Below are 17,491 nucleotides of genomic sequence, written 5' to 3'. Positions count from 1 at the left end.
GGGTGGGAGAGGGGTGCAGGTTTGCTGATGATCGCAGAAAGTATCCCCAGAATACAGGATACGCGGAGGCCAAGAGTTGTCACGAATTATCTCTCGCATGTGTGTGGACGGACAGGAAACGCGGGTCACGTTTCTGGATCACGTTATCTGGATGATAAAAGGCCTTCGAAATCGTACAACTCGACTTGGGTTTAGTTTCGCAAGAAAGGAAAAGAGAGCAACGCGATAAGTATGGTATTAACGATATTTCCTCAAGGGAGAACATTCGGCGGCGAGCGTGAGGGTGCTGTAGGGGTAGGGGGGAGGGGGACAGCTAAGGGGAAGGGGGTAGACGAGGGATAGGGGTTGGGGTAAGGGGAAAAGAGGGGGAGAGAGAGAGAGAGGGGTGAAGTGAGGGAGGGGAGCGGCAGTCATGCATAATGGAAAGGCGTGACGTTGGGACGATTTCTACCGCGCTGCATGATCGACGAGGGGAGGGGGGGAAGGGAGCGGGGGGAGGGGGGGGGGAGTTCGAGGGGGACAGCGTGCACCATAACCTCTCGCCGGGCACTTTGCCAAATGGATTGAAAGGGAAAGCGAGCGGCGACGGTTGGTCAAGCAGCTGTGATGGGCGTCGAGGATGCGGGGGGGTGGGGGGAGGGGCGTGGGTATGAGAGGAGGGGTGTGGGTGTGTGGTTAGAAGTATATCTGTGACTAGGTGTGTTTTATGTGTGTTGCTATGGATATGGGTAGGCGTGATGATGATGATGATGTGTGTGTGTGGGGGGGAGGGGGTAGTAGTGTGGATGTATAGGTAGGGGTGTGGGTGTGTGGGTAGAATCTAGGGGGGGGGGGCGTGTCATTGTGGGACAGGGGTAGGGGTGGGGGTGGGGAAGTTCGTCCGGGAAACAACCTGCTCCGCACATTTGATATTGACCGCCTGCCTTGGCCCGGACCGAACGCCAGAAGGTAATGATGGAGAGGGCTTACGGTACGGCGGGGGGGGGGGGGGGTAAGAGGCATTGTAGAAGATAGAAATAAAAAAAGAAAGCAAAGAATAACACACCAGGGGAAGAAAGGAAGAAAGAAAGAAAGAGTGAGAGAGGCATGGAGGAAGAGGGGGGAAAACAAGAAAGGGGATTAATAAGTATATAAATAAAGAATGAGAGAGACATGGAAGAAAATGGCAAAAAATAAGCAAGGTGGTTAATAATAAATCAATGAATAAATAAGTGAAAAATGAAAAATGGGAAACAGAGAATCACAATCATCGTCCAGTAGGTACGAATCAGAGGCAAGGGAAGAGAGGGTGGAAAACAGTAAATTGAACACCGTTAGCCATTAATCTTCAGCGCTAATTTCCTAATCGTTGGTGATAACCAGCCAGGGCCACCATTGGCAGTATCACGGTAATTACAAATGGATATTACTTAAGCGGGAGACCATGATTTCTGTTAATGATTGTAAATGGCATTATCAACATTTATCTAAGCTTTATTTATTTTTTTTTTGTAATTCTAGCACCGGTGATAAGCATATATTTGCAATGATTAAGATAGCGCTAGTTATGTTAGCTTAGTGGACAGGAAGATTTCAGTTTTTACTACTTGAAATTTGCTATTAATGTTTCGATGTTTTGAGTTCGATGCGCACTTGTTCGGGATGCGTGTATATTGGGTTTCAAGACCAATTCAAGTCGCGGTCGGAAAAACCGGTATCATTAAAAAAAGAGAGAAAGAAGAAAAGAAATGAAACGAAAAAAAAGAAAAAGAAAATACCGCACACAGTACCTACGTAGTGATGATGACTGACTTCCGTGTGTCAGGTTGCAACCGTGTCATGCTGCTAACCCCTTTCGCGTAACCTTAGCCGCCCCTTCTAAGCTAGAGGGCCCGTTCGAAGGACGTCGCCATGCATGAGGTGTGGATGCGGGTGGATAGGGTGGGTGGAGGTGGATAGGGTGGACGGAGGTGGATAGGGTGGGTGGAGGTGGATAGGATGGTGAGTTAGGGGGGGATGAGTGATTGACTGACTGACTGACAGACTTGACCGGGCTTGAGAGTTCGAATGTGTTTTTACTTCGATTTTTCTCAATTTCTACGTTTTTTAAGGTTTTGGGACGAAGGGGTAAGAGGCATGGAAGAAGAGAAAAAAAACAAGAAAGCGGATATGGGGGGGGAAAATACATAGGGAAAAGGGGAAGCAGATTGGGGAGGAATAGGGGAAGGGAGATAGGGATGGGGTAGGTCTTGAATGCATGCTTGGCGAGGGGGGCAGGGTGGAGGGGGAGTTGGGCAGGGGGGATGGAGAAGGTGATGGAGATGAGGGCGCACGAGGAATATGTATTTTGGGATATATGTTTTCCCCTTGTTATTCAGAAAGACAAGAAGATAAGGAGCCTCCGCCGCTGTGCCGTGGCGATCGCTCTCCGCGGGACCCAGACGTGGTACGACCCGCGTGCGTACAAGGCGACGACCGGCGCGGAACTGCGTGACGAGGGATTTTATTACGCCTTGCTCTCAGGCTCACAAAAGGCCCGGGAGTCGCACAGTACATTGCGTAGCGGGAGCTGTCGGTCACGGTTGCCTCGCCCTGCCGCATCCTGCTTCCCCCTGCCTCGTCCTGCCTTGTCCTATCTCGCCCTGCCATGCCATGCCTCGTCCTATCTTGCCCTACCTCGTTCTGCCTTGTCCTATCCCGCCCTGTCTCGTTGAGCCTCTGTCCGCCTTGCCCCCTCTCACGTGGCGGAAAGGAGGGACCCTGGCTGTTTTCACGGGATTCCTAGTCCATCTCTCCCTCTCCCTGCGTCTCCCTGCGTCTCCCTTCGTCTCCCTGCGACGGCGTGATGATGGGACGGGCGCGAGGGCGAGGAGGAGGTGATGGTGGCGAGGTTCGGCGCTTCCTGGTGTGGGGGCGGCGCGTGCAGCCTGCCTCCGAGTGGCCGTTGTTATGGCAACCAGACCCCTGGATGCTGCCCAGCGCCAACATTGTAAACTATACCATATGACTCGGACTTGGCTCTCTCGCGTTCTGTCGCTTTTTCCTCGGTCTCTCTGTTGATGTTTTTGTCTGTCTCTTTGTGTATGGCTCTGTCTCTCATCTCTCTCTCTCTCTCCCTCTCTCTCCCTCCCTCCCTCCCTCCCTCCCTCCCTCCCTCCCTCCCTCCCCCTTCTCCATCTCCTCCCTTCCGTCCTTCCCTCCCCCCTCTCCCTCTTCCTCTGTCCCTGTTCCTCTCTCTTCCTTTCTCTCTTCTCCCTCCCTGCATCCATCCCTCCCTCTGTCCCTTCCCTCGCTCTTTCATTCCCTCTCCCCTTCCCCTGCCCCCTCTCTCCGCCCTGTCACTCAGAATATACGTTCATTAAAACATTAATACATGTATTTGTTCTCCCACAACATTCAGGCTATGACTTTTCCCATGGCCCTTTCCCGTGGTCACGCTGTTACCATTAGTTTATGGTCATCGTGGCAATCCTCACGCCCTGTTCAATCGCCATCCATTTTCACGAATTCTTCCTGCATATATTTATATTTTCCACGCTGTCGTTCCCTGAACAAGAAAATTTGTATTTATTTATTTATTTCTTTGTTTTCCGACAATGCCCGTAACCGCTCGATTCTCGTCTCCGCCAATATATACAGATCAATTCATCTGGATATCTTCATGCATACTTTTGACCATCGGCGTTGTTTTTTCCCTCACCACAGTTTTGCCGCGGCTAATTCATGACCTGACCACCGCCCCGCGTCTGTTCTTTCCCATCGCCAGGTGTTCGTTGCGAGCAAATAATAATAAAGAAAAGGCGGAGGGGGAAAAAAGGCGAATGAATTCCCACATTCCGAGTCGGTTTGCGGTAAGGCGTCTCCCACCCCCCCTCTCTCTCCCTCTCTCGTACTTCGGAATACACGACAAGTCAGGTTCCCGCGGCCGATTAACTTTATTTACCGGGCGCGGGGCCGGCTGAGGGAGCATTGAATCGGGTGTGCGTGCGGTAATGACTCACCGGGACTGTAATAGCCTGCCAACACGCGTCTGGCGAAACATGTGCGAGCACTGAAAAGGGGAAACCATTGTAAGTCCTGTGCGCCTCGCCGTGGAATTCTGGATCAGGCGCTTGGGTTCCCAGGTGAGGGTTCCCAGGGCAGGGGCTGGCCGCGTGGTCCCCAGGAATGCTCCCGTCGCCACTCTCCTGCCCGAGCGCGTGCAGAGGGACAGGCGGAATGGTGCCTGGTCCTAGCTAGTGGGAGGGTCCCTGTTTTGGAGCAAACGAGTAAAAAAAATTTTTTTTTTTTTTTTTTTAATCCCTCCCCCCCTGTTACTTCTTTCTTCTTTTTTCTCCTCCTCCTCCTCCTCCTCCTCCTCCTCCTCCTCCTCCTCCTCCTCCTCCTCCTCCTCCTCCTCCTCCTCCTCCTAATTGGATGATAAAGGAATATATATATATATATATATATATATATATATATATATATATATATATATACATACATACATACATATATACACACATGCTTGAAATGTTCTATTTTCTTGGTAATGCAAGGTTGTAGTAGTGCATAGGAGTTATCCAGAAAGAGTGATTTTTTTATTTTGCTTATTTTTATTTTATAAACTGTTTCATAAGACTATTTTTATTTAATTTCCATGGTATTTCTTATTGTTAATGTTGATAATTGTTTTGTTATATCCTTCTGAATGACACTTTAGCTCAGAACCTCCCCCCCCCCCTCCTTCAAAACTACATTTTCTCTCTCTCTAAAAAAAAAAAAAAATCTTGAAGATATTATTTCTTTGTGGATTCCTTCCCCTCCCTTGAAAGATAATTTTTTCCCCTCACCACCAACAACTTCCCCGAACATATGCCATTAGTGATGATTTGTCATATTTTTGCACAGGAGGCCCATGTTACCTCTTTATTTTGCCTTTTTTTTGTATGTAGTCTTGCCCTTTTTTTTTGGGGGGGGGGGGGAATACCACATAAGGGGGTGGGTTTGATAAATGGCCATTGGTAGCGACAGGAGAAGGAAGAAGAAGCATGAAGAATGTTAATACAAATGGAACAGCGGGAATGAGTTCAGTAATGTCTTAGGCCCAAGTTCGTTCTGTTTAATGAGCTGGTGTGGGCAAGCATGTTCCATTATGTGTTTTTATCCCCTTTATTTATTTATTTATTTATTTATTTACTTATTTATTTATTTATTTTCATATTAAGTGCAGATTTTATTATTTGTCTTTTTATTGAATGCTTCCCGTGTCTTGGGTTGTTGACTTGTCCTGTGGCATTTTGAAGGGATGAAATGTGGTTGACTCACTTGTGGTTTGGCAAATCCTGTAGGTTATGTGTTCATATGACTACATATGTATCGGGATTGATATTTTTATATGTTAAGTAGTTGTGAAGTGGCAACTTTTTTGTTTAATGTTATTGGCATGGGCATGTTCATATCTTTATTGTATTTGTATGTATGTAAGTATGTATGTTTGTATGTGTGTGTGAATGAATGTATGTATGTAAAATATTTGTGATGTGTAAGTTTGCTCATACATTACTTATGTTTAGTAATTTCTTTTTGTATATAAATTTTTCTTAATTAAAGGAAAGCTTTTTTCCCAGAATGATAAAGGTGAAGCACTTGAATTATATATATATATATATATATATATATATATATATATATATATATATATATATATATACACACACACACACACACACACACACACACACACACATACACACGTATACCCACATACATACATACATACATACATACATACATACATACATACATACATACATACATACATACATACATACATACATACATACATACATACATACATACATACATACATACATACATACATAAATATATACATACATATGTCCATGCATACATACTGGCATGAAAATACCCACTTGTTTTGGGTTGCCTGCCTGTGACTTAGAACCTCCAAGGCAGGAGGAGGGTAGTTCAGTGTCATTGGATGACCTCAATGAGCAAGCAGAGGGAGAATATTGTGTAGGTTACTTATTAAGGTCGCTGCTCATTACTGTAATTTGTCAAAGGGTTCATTTTTTAAATTAAATGCGTGTGTGCCAGATTAAAGCTGATATGGAATGTAGTACATTGGTTCCGTATGTTGCAAAGATGTTGTAAGGATGACATGTGTTGGTGATGAAAATTGCCAAATTAGTTTTTTAAAGGTAGTCTTTTCTGTAGATGTTTTCATTGTTATGATGTGTGTTTTTGGTCCATGCAAATCTTCTTATTCTTGTATTGCTACTTTTACCCAATTTTATTGAGTCATGCATTATCATATACCTTATTGTTTTTTTTCTTTCTTTGAATTTTTATTTGAAGCTAAGAAGAGATTAGAATGCATTACTAATGTTTTTCTTCATTTTGATTTTCACAGGCGACAAAAGAGTTTGTAGAACAAGTTAATGAGCTGCGACGGTCTCGGAACGTTGGGCCTCTGTCATGGAATACAGCTGTCAAGTTTCTTATGGCAAGGAAATTTGATGTTAGCAGGTAAGGACAGCTTCATTTTATGTTTTTGTTTTTTTTTTTTTGTTTTTTTTTTCTTTAATCAGAATTGTGTGGGGGGGGGTCAAAGAACACTTTTTTTTTTTTTTTTTTTTTTTTTGTGTCTGTGTTTGTGTGTGTGTGTGTGTGTGTGTGTGTGTGTGTGTGTGTGTGTGTGTGTGTGTGTGTGTATATGTGTGTATAGAGCATATTAATTTGCTATACATATGCTTTGTATCAGCTGACCCTGACCATTCTGAGTCAGCTGGAATACAAGAGACCAAATTAGTTTACTAGACTAAAGTTGGAGCAGCAGCTGTTCTAAATGGCAAAGTTTGGTAAGCTGCCGTTAATTAGCGTCTGAGTGTTAGGAAGAATTCATTATTATTGTGCATGGATGTGCAAGCATTAGATGTGAACTAAGCTCATATATACTTTTGAGATACAGATAAGATGCATTCACTTCAATAGATGTAAATCGGGTCACAGCCAAGGCAAGTTTTCATTGTGGCCGCACATGTTTCCTAAATTCAAGAGATCTACCTTGACTTCAGTTCTTTCTGGTCCTTGAGGATGCATCAAGGAGGGGCTGCAGCATCTTTTGTGTTGCATCTGATTTTCATGTGTTCTGATGATGTCATTTGAGACACAGGGAGATCTAGGAAAACTCAGTAGACTAATGTATGATAAAAAAGGGAGTCTGGTTTGCCGTGTTATTTGGGAGTGTCTTAAAATAGTCTCAGTTTTAAGTGACACAACCCACTTTAACTTTTTATAAACTTTACTCTTGGATGTACCACAGTCCTCTTAAACTTCTTGAAGCCTTTACTGTGACATTTTCAATTTAGCTCCATTTTCGTATAAGATATCTCTGCCTGTTGACATTCATTGCTTCCACGTGTTTCATGTGTGATCTGTTACATCAGACATTTTACTGAGTGCTTCTGTATTGTAATCTCCTCATCTGGGGGAAAGTTCTTCTTGAATTAGGTGTGTCGTGTTTAGAAATGAATGCGTTATACTGAGTGGCTCATGTAGGCTTATTCATATGATGATTGGCTACCCACAGCCTTGAAGTGCATTTTAAGTTTGTAGTAAGGTTAGGCCATTGAAACTCATTGTATAAATAAGGTCAGTGGATAAGAAGATTGCCAGCAGGGGAGGTTAATGTATTAGAGCAGTGGCCATACTATAGTTGGATCAGTTACAGCTCATTAGGAGTTCAGTCAGTTGTAGTTAAATGTACCTTGTGTGTGTCTGTGATGCTGTCTGCTTGTGTCTCCTGTCTGTTTGAGTGTTTTATTATTGTGTGTATGTGTGTGTGTGTGTGTGTGTGTGTGTGTGTGTGTGTGTGTGTGTGTGTGTGTGTGTGTGTGTGTGTGTGTGTGTGTGTTTATTTCCTTGTTATATATTGTATAACCGGTAGGGGATGTTTTTATGATAAATATACTTATTACTATTATGTATAATTTATATTATAATCAATATAAATTAATCACTTACACTGATTTGGCCTGTCTCTTCCAGAGCTGTGAGTTTATACGAGCAACACGAAATAACCAGACACCGGGAAGGCCTCACCCATCTCAATCCCTCGTCAGATCCACTTCGGACTGAGCTCACCACAGGGAAATTTACGATCCTAGTAAGTGTTTGGGCTGACCTGGTCGAGTGATCAGTTGTATTCCTTTGGCATGTTTGTTGCGAAAAAGAGCTATTTTCTTTATATCTATGTTTCTTGGGAATGGTAGTGGGTTGGGGAAGATCACATGAGCAAAAATGTACCATTAGATGAAATATAATTAATCAGATATAAAGTGTTGTTTTAAATTGTTAATTTCCTTTAGTCATATCATACATGTGCATCATGTCTACAATAATGAACCATGTACTTTAAGCAGAATAAGAAAAGAATAAGAAAAATACATTGCTAAAGGTTATGTTCTTGAATTCATAAAGAGAGCAAGACCAACAGGTGTTCTATTGATTTTTTAATGTTCCTTTGGGAGCTTGAAGTTCAATAATAATTTATGCTATTTAAGATTTATAGAGGAAAAAATTACTCAGCTATTTATTCTGTAAATATTTTGAAACATGTGTAAATTTTATTCAGTGATGATTTTCTATAATAAAATCAAGTAACATTTAGGCTGCATGGTTAATATTAATGATAAAAGTAATAGTAATCTAAGCTTTAAAAATGTAAAGGTATTATTAAACAACAACAACAACAACAAAATTATGAGAATAAAAACTAGCACTAGCATTCAGGCAGTACATCATCTGCACTTATCCTCATCATCACTGATATTTTCATCACTCATACATGTCACACTCAATGTACATTTCATATTTGTCTAGATTTCCATCCGTTTCCTTAATCTTTTAGTCTATTCCACATTTTGCTCTGTGTTCATGATCATATTCTCATGGGGATTGGGAGGTCGAGAGATGTTTTTCCATGACTTATAAGTAGGCAGAGAGATGCCAAATGACTGACAGAGGTGTTTGTTTACAAAATGTAATATTAAAAAAGGAAAATCTTTAACTTAATGGCAGGAGAGAAAAGATATTAATTTAAAGATTTTCACTAATTGTACCTTATGTCTTGCCCTTATTTGGTGGTAAGGAGGTCTACTAGTTAAATAGCTCTGAAATAATACAAAAACCATTTACTTAGCATAAATAAGAAAGGGGTCGTAAAGGACTGAGTGTTGATTTTATATATACTGGGCGTTAAAGATGTACTTGGTTGAGAGACAGGATGTAAACAAGGCCTTCTACCTCCCTACTATTTTATAACATTTTCTTTTTGTGGTCCATTAATATTCACATGTTTTCCTTACATAATGTAAGTTTTTGTTTTGTTTTGTGTTTTGTCAGCATTGCAAAACAAATTATTCCCAATAAAATGCATTACCCAATAGGTTCATATATGGACTGCTTTGTTTCTGTCTTGCTGTTGCTTAGAATAAGGCCTTTACCATTGCTATAAGGTTTTTCCAAGGCCCAGACATAGTAGCATAATAATGTGATTGAACAACAGTCAAAAAGCAAAGCCCAGGATAAAGAAAGATTAGAGACATATATATTCCATGAAAAGGGACCACTACCATGTCACTTCATAGTAGCAGGTCTGAGAGTTGGCTGAATTTTCAGAATTTCCATCAGGCAAACATTTAAGAAGGTACTGCAATCATTATACTCACTAAAGATTATGGCATGTTTCTCTGTATGTGTTGCTTCTCATCATAACGATAGAATTGTGACTACTCTTATTTTTAAAGTGAATTTCGTTGCAAAAGTACAATGCCTACATGGCATTCATATTCTCATCAATAAGTGATTTTCACAAAAATTTGAATATTGCATTTTATTTTGACTACCTGGTGCATATATTCACTATTTTGATTACTTAGTAAGTTGATATGGTCAAGCATTATTTTTACTCTTATTCTTACCCTCTTGCAGCCGTGCCGAGACACCTCTGGGGCAGCCATTGCAGTGTTTACCGCCCGGCTTCATGACCCACGTGCCACCACCCAGCAGACGACGCTGCAGGGAGTTGTCTACCAGTTAGACGCTGCTTTGGAGTCAAGAGAGACCCAACGATGCGGGCTGATTTTCATCTATGATATGAGCGAGTCTGCATACCAAAATTTTGACTATCAGTTGTCACAAAAAATACTTACTTTATTGAAGGTAATGTATGATGTAGAAATTATTAGTTAAGAATATTTAATTTTGGACTAGGATTATCAAATTTGATTTACCATGTTTCAATTGCAATAACAGTTAGCTATTGAAATTGTAAGGATGGTGAATGTGATTCACTTGTAATCAGTATTATTATTATTATTAATGTTTTTCTTGTGGTTTCCTTGCAGGGCGGATATCCAGCACGTTTGAAAAAGGTACTGATAGTAACTGCGCCATTGTGGTTCAAGGCACCTTTCAAAGTTCTGCGTTTGTTTGTGCGAGAGAAGTTGCGTGACCGCGTGTACACTGTTTCTCTTTCTGAGGTATGTGTGCAGATTGAAGATTTGTTATTTATGAAAATACTGAGAAAACTGTGTATCATTGTCCATTGATTCTTATTCTTCCTTTTATTAGTAGTATCTTATTTCATTCTTCCTTCTTTTTAAATAATTGGAGATCCATTTATTATTTTTATAAAAACTTTTCCTCTTAGAGTTTTTAAATACAATATGCTAACATCACCCTTCCTTTTTCCAGCTTGTAAATCATATACCCGGGGATTGTCTGCCAGTAGAACTGGGAGGGAACCTCATCATTGACCACAACGCGTGGTTGTTACGGTGCCTTGCCTCCATGCCCAACAGGCACCCGTCCCTCTTGTGCGAGTCTGAACTCCCTCTGCCGCCCCAGTCAGCCCTCTGCTCTCCAGGCTCCCAAAAGCATTCTACGATGGTACCTACAGGGGACCACGATCCAAATCTGTCATCGCAGGATCAGGTAAAAAAAGAAAGAAAAGAATGCTGATTTATGTAGTTCAGCAGGAATTGATTGTAATTTAAGAAAGGAAGAGGTGGATAGATAATTTCTTAATTTTTACTGTTGGACGTATTTTGATTGAATTAAATTAACAAATACTTCTTCCTTGTAACAGCTATGTCCAGAGTTCAGTGATGACGACCGGAGTTCTTGTGAGAAAAGCTTCTCCCATGATGAGGACGACTTGGAAGGAGAAGCTGATGATCTAGACACAGAAGGAAGACTATCTAGTCTGACGACTGTGGAGGAAAAGACAGCAAGTGAAGATGGGAAGCAAAAGGAAGATGAAAATGAGCACAGCTCAAGTTTAAAGGGAGAATGCTCCCCAGAGCCAGATAGACAGAATACTGTACATCTTAATGGGCATGTCATGCATGACAAGGAGCGACTCAGTGGTAAGAATTATATTTTATAACAATACTTAAATTTATGAATTCCTTGAAATATAAATGCATATATTTGGCAATTTTTCCCCTAAAGTGAATGATATGCAAGTATCACATCAGATCAGTTTAGTTAATGGTAGAAATAACATTATTGATAAGTTCCCTGATAGTTCCTGATAGTTCCCTATAAATATTTTAGTCAGATTAGTGGATTGTTGGAAAAAAAATAATCCCATCATTTTAAGATTTACATCCTGTTTTCAAAAGCTTTAAGGAGAATGTCATGATCTTTTAGATATTGAATAAGATACTAGTAAGAGTATTAATGACAGTTCCTTGCTGAACCCTTTTGGTTTAGAGTGCTATGCTTTTCCTGCCGTGGGTCCTGTATCCTAAATTAGAATGGAAATTCTTTTAAGGACAATTGTACAGTTTTGAAAATGTAGCAAGGCTTGTCTAATGAACTTCTCAATTTGCAGGAAGGGTTTCTCCTCTTGCTCCGCCAAGCAGTGGAAGTAGTGGGTTTAGCGACGACGACAGCCTTCACTACGACGATGGGCGGGGGCTTTCCCTGGAGGAGTTTGTGCGTCACTTGAGAGACAAGGGACGGCAAGGGCTCTACCATGACTATACACAGATAAAGAGTCGACCCCCAGATGGAACTTTTGAGAATTCCAGGTAAGTAATGAGAAAGACCTTTGTTACATCACTCCAGTTTCTCATGATTGTCTCAATTATTATCATTGTTATTTATGTTATATTTATGAGGTGTTGTAATCATAGTTGTAGTTGTAGTAGCAGCAGCAGCATTAAAATCCATCTGTTTTACATAAACAAACAGTTGTAGGCATTGCCAGATTAATGTAAATGAAAAAAATTCCCCTTCCACAGGAAAAGATGGAACCAGATTAAAAATAGATACACAGACGTCCTATGTTTTGATCACTCACGGGTAGTTCTGAGTGCAGAGGATGAAGAGGGGCACACTGACTACATTAATGCTAACTATGTTGATGGTTACAAGCAGAAGAATGCCTTCATCTCTACACAAGGTAATTGTTAGAAATGTTTTTAAATCCTATGGGATGAAAATCACTAGCAAATTCATTATTCAGTTCTATGATTGTTTATTGCCATAGACAGGCCAGTATTTTGCCTTTAAAGTCTCACCCTCTGAAAGACAGGTCACTGATTTCAAATGCTATACTACATGTGTCATATAGCTAGTGTCAGAGATGCTGGGTAGACTGGCAGTGATATAAGAATTTAAAAACTGACATTTCTATGTAAATAAACATATTTTATCTCCTAAAAGGTCCTTTACCTGGAACGTTCGGAGACTTCTGGCGAATGATCTGGGAGCAGAGAGTTTGTGTAATTGTGATGACCACCAGAGCAGTAGAACGAGGAAGAACCAAGTGTGGGCAGTACTGGCCAGTTGAACAGGATGGTCAGGTGTCGCATTCACATTTTACTATCAAGAACACCCATATCTATCAGTACAGGGATTACACTGTGTCTACACTTACGATTGTAGATAATAAGGTAAGTGTCACTACATATATTTTTTTTTTTTTCTTTTTTTCACACTTACACTATTAGTGATATTTAAGCAACATACTGTTTGTTCATTGATGGTATGTTGAAATTATTTGAAGATTTGCAAAATATTTAAGAATGAGAAATACAATATGCCAGGTATGAAGCTGTTGATAATCTTTTTATTCTCAACATTTTAAGAGTGGTGATGAGAGGAAGGTAGAACATATGCAGTTTACTTCCTGGCCAGACTATGGTGTCCCAGACTCTGCAATGGCCATGCTAGAATTCTTAGCCCATGTTCGGGAAGCGCAAGCTCGCCTGACGTCAAGCCTTGGAGATAAATGGACTGGGCATCCCTTGGGACCTCCCATTGTAGTTCATTGTTCAGCTGGCATTGGTAGAACAGGTATGTCGCTGAGTATAATTATGACAGGAGATTTTGGATGCTTTTTTGTGTGTAATTATCTTTCTCTGTCTTTCTCCCTCCAGTTGCAATATCATGAGGATTGTTGGTATTACTTTTATTACTGGTTTTGATTTCTATTCATGGTCTGTTGGAGACAATTGTTAGTATCTACTTGAGCTTCTGTTGGATATTACTGACCTTTGTTGAATAATACATTTGTATTTTATTTTATCTAACAGGAACCTTCTGCACCCTTGATATATGCATCCGCCGTTTAGAGGAAGTGGGAACAATAGAGGTGAAGGGAACGGTGGAGAAAATCCGCTCTCAGAGAGCCTACTCCATCCAGATGCCAGACCAGTATGTGTTCTGCCACCTGGCTCTCTTGGAGTATGCCTTACACAATGGTAAATTAGTGGAGGTTGACCTCACTGGCTTCGAGGAAGATGGTTCCGAATCCGATTAATTTAGACTTCTACTATTGCATAAGTGAAGGACAATAATAACTTGTTAGCCTTATCTGTATTGAATTTTTTCAAGGCCACAGAAATATCACTTTTTAAAAAAAAGGTGGGACCATATGGCTAAATGACTACATATGTATCTGGTTGTTTGGTGCAAGTGTCAACAAGTGAGTGTTGTATACCAGACAAGCACGGGGAGAAACTCATCTCGTGCCTGAAGAAGCAACAGTGAATAAGGCATGGTGGTGTGTGTTTGCAAGAATGGAAACTTGGACTGTAACTTGCCAGACGACCAGAAGCACGTTACCTCTTTGATAGCCACTAGGTGCTCCTGAGTGCTTTTGTTTGAGTGATTGTTATTGATGTAAATCCGAAGTCTTGAGTTTTGACATTCACTGTTTGATGTACAGAAAAAAAAGGAAAAACTTTTCATTATTTATTTTATTGGAATTATTGTCATTATTATTGTGATTGTTATTTGATCCTTATTTCTTTCTTTTTCATAAGCCTTCTGTCTTTTTAGGGGAAGGTGCACATATCATATTATATACAGTAACTACAACTTTTATACATGACTCACGAAGTTCACAGTTTGATAATTCTTGTGTATTTTTATTGCTGATATTATTATTGTTATTATTATTATTATTATTATTATTATTATTATTATTATTATTATTATCATCATTATTATTGTTAATACTGCTATTATTACTATTATTATTATTATTAAAATTACTACTATTATTATTGATTATTTTTATAATTATTATCATTATTATTATTGTCATTAACAGTGTTATTATGATTTATTATTAATTATTACTACTAGTATATTGTTAATGATATTACTGTTACAATTATTGGTAATTATCATCATTATTATTTTACTTAATTGAAGTACTTTCCAATGTTCGTGGTGTCTGAAGTGCCGGCATGTATGAGAGAGTGAGAAATAATGGAAACACAAAATATGTATTATCATTGGTTACACTTAAAAATATTAAGGGACGTAAATCATGTGATCATTCCATTGGGAGGCGGGTATGTGTATCAGGCCACAAATAGAATATAAATTAGACAAATATGCAGTTGCAGTGCATTGGACTTATGTACAAATATTTGAACGTTTAGGTGCCAATTCCTAGGAAACGGTCGTAATCAAAATTACTTAAGATGTAAAAAATGAAGGAGAAGGATGATATTGAAGGTTAAGTATGATGAAAGGAAAAACAAATATGATTAAAATTTACAGGTATTATTGTTGTTATTATTGTTTTACTTATTTATTATTATTATTATTATTATTAATTCTATTCTTATAGTTCTTAGTTTCTATAATAATTACTGTATAATTATGAGTTTTTATTATTATTATTATTATTATCATTATCATTATCATTATCATTATTATTGCTGTTGTTTTTGCCAAAATAATGTACCATGGAAGGAGTCAGCATTACTGCCGTGCGAGATCTTTTGTCTGTTTTTAATATTTCTGTTCCTCTAAAAGATACTGCAGTATTTGGAAAGAAGTTTCTGGTTGATATCTTAGAAACACTTTCTTTTTTCCTTTAAAGTCTTGGTGAATTTAGTTGGAAAAATTCTATTTTGAATATGTATTATCCTTAGCAGAAGAACATGAATAAGCCAATGGGACACACTTTTGTAGTGTAATATATATATATATATATATATATATATATATATATATATATATATATATATATATATATATATATATATATATAATATGTGTGCACATACACACACACACACACACACATGCATTCAAATGCCAAAATTGGTGAATGCAGGATGTACAATGTTTTTTATTCAGAAATATGATCTCGAGCAGCCTTTCAGTGCTTTTACGATTTTTTTTTTTTTTTTTTTTTTTTTTTTCCCCATGAGACATTGCCCTGGTTAATTATGTGAAGCCTTCATTATAATCTCTTAATGACTAATGACAAAAGCATTAAAACAAACATCAAATAGATTTTGGTTTTACTGTGATCTTTTATTGTTTATTCTTTGTATTGATAGGTCATAGAACAGGGAAAAAAAAAATTGTATATGGAGCACAAGTATGAATTTCTTTATTTATATATTTATTAATTTGTTTTGTTGTTTTAATATTTCCTGATCGTGTGGAATACAATATTAAAATTACAATGCCAAGTTAAGTTCTTTTTATGATTTAGTAATTCAGAAAGATCATGGTATCTATCAATGCTGCCGAGTTGCCAGAGGTCTTTTTTCTTAGTAAAATTTTGCATCTGCAATCACTAATTTGGCTAAGTAGACCTAAACATGCACATGTACATATACATACACATATATGCAGACATACACATATGTATGAATATGTATGTATGTATGCATGAATGAATTTGTTTATTTATTTTGGCAAATTCGTCAGGTGTGTGTGATTTGTCAAGTGTTTTAATGCATAATGGTAGTCACAACTAAGCACTACTTGTACTTCTAAATTCATGCCCACCTGCAGGTAATTGACAGTCACTGCTTAGTTGATTAGTCTTCACCTTCTCATGCTGTTATGAAAAGTACTGATAAGAATGTTGTACTTCAATTTTTTTTGCTTTACTGAAAATAACGTGTTCCTTAGACGATCTGAAGATTGGTGATCATACGTTCAGGTTTTCGTGATGAAATTAAACTGGCTCTAATGAATGGTACAGCTTTTAGGCTTGTTGCATCTTAAAGTTTTGTGTTTGTGCTGTAATCAGTACAAAGACTTCGACAGAGTATATGTTCTTAAACTTCACATTTGATTAAAAAAGAAAAAGAAAAAGGAAAAGTAATCATACATTGTAACCTTCCATCTCAGGGTGAATTCCCCATGTCTTTTCACTCGCAGACTTTGTTGTCGTTCTTTTTCTTGTAATTTAGTTTTGTATGACTAATGATTGCTCTTTGCTACTCTGCATGTACAGTACTTTTATCAAAACTAGAAATATAAAAGTTATTTTTTCTAAAGATTCAAAGGATTTTTTCTGATCACCAGTAGGAATAGACTGTGTGAAGAAAAGGATTGAACCTCGCTCACTCTTTCTCTAACATATGAGATGTTAATTTATAAATAATGGTTGAATGGATGATGATGATAATTATTGCATTCAGCTGAGAATGGGAAGAGAAACTGGTCAATAAAATACATAAGCTCTTTCCACGTGTAACTGATAATCGCTGATCTGAGATGTTTATTCGATGTCTGTCGCGGAAAGATCAGGAGGAGCACTTTTTAATGTTTGTATACTGCACTTGCCAGACATTTTTCGGTTCTATTTTGATCATCATCACTGGTATTATTATTATATCATGATTTTTATTATAATTATACTTTTTGTAATTGATAATATTGTTATTATTATATTTATTATGTTATTGATATTATTGTTATTATCATCCTAATTGTACTTATTGTGGTGATTATAATGATTTTGTTATTATTATTATTATTATTATTATTATTATTATTATTATTATTATTATTACGGTTATTATTATTATTACTGATCATTAATCATTATTTGTTTATTATTTTTTCCATTCACTACAACAACAGCTACTACTTTAAACTACCAGTAATAAAAAGTTAATTTTCATCATTCTTATAATAATAATTATCTTTATTTTTAAATACAGTGGTG

At 38.4% G+C, this 17,491-nt stretch overlaps 1 protein-coding gene and 1 long non-coding RNA gene across 8 annotated transcripts in view; one reads left to right on the top strand and one right to left on the bottom strand.

The window, feature by feature from the left end:
- LOC125028855 overlaps positions 1-6,510 on the bottom strand; it is a 56,023-nt gene extending 49,513 nt beyond the window's left edge. Inside the window, exon 1 of the long non-coding RNA XR_007115130.1 lies at positions 6,393-6,510. This is a non-coding gene — a long non-coding RNA (uncharacterized LOC125028855). The remainder of the gene's footprint in view (positions 1-6,392) is intronic.
- Positions 1-14,546, top strand: part of LOC125028853 (tyrosine-protein phosphatase non-receptor type 9-like) — a 103,438-nt gene extending 88,892 nt beyond the window's left edge. For 6 of the 7 annotated variants that reach the window (XM_047618402.1, XM_047618401.1, XM_047618407.1 and 3 more), the window contains 11 exons: positions 6,395-6,510; positions 8,032-8,149; positions 9,976-10,206; positions 10,392-10,526; positions 10,741-10,980; positions 11,135-11,414; positions 11,885-12,083; positions 12,297-12,457; positions 12,721-12,950; positions 13,146-13,353; positions 13,593-14,546. In XM_047618402.1, the coding sequence (XP_047474358.1) occupies positions 6,395-6,510; positions 8,032-8,149; positions 9,976-10,206; positions 10,392-10,526; positions 10,741-10,980; positions 11,135-11,414; positions 11,885-12,083; positions 12,297-12,457; positions 12,721-12,950; positions 13,146-13,353; positions 13,593-13,819 (2,145 nt within the window). In that variant the 3' untranslated portion in view covers positions 13,820-14,546. Of the gene's footprint in view, positions 1-2,812; positions 2,969-6,394; positions 6,511-8,031; positions 8,150-9,975; positions 10,207-10,391; positions 10,527-10,740; positions 10,981-11,134; positions 11,415-11,884; positions 12,084-12,296; positions 12,458-12,720; positions 12,951-13,145; positions 13,354-13,592 lie in introns of those variants that run through there. The other variant, XM_047618403.1, reaches the window with a different exon arrangement.
- Positions 14,547-17,491: the final 2,945 nt, after the last annotated feature.

This window comes from Penaeus chinensis, chromosome 9 (assembly GCF_019202785.1).
Source record: "Penaeus chinensis breed Huanghai No. 1 chromosome 9, ASM1920278v2, whole genome shotgun sequence".
Taxonomy (NCBI): domain Eukaryota; kingdom Metazoa; phylum Arthropoda; class Malacostraca; order Decapoda; family Penaeidae; genus Penaeus; species Penaeus chinensis.
Note: the sequence above shows the minus strand (reverse complement) of the source record. Positions and strands in the feature narration are given on the sequence as shown.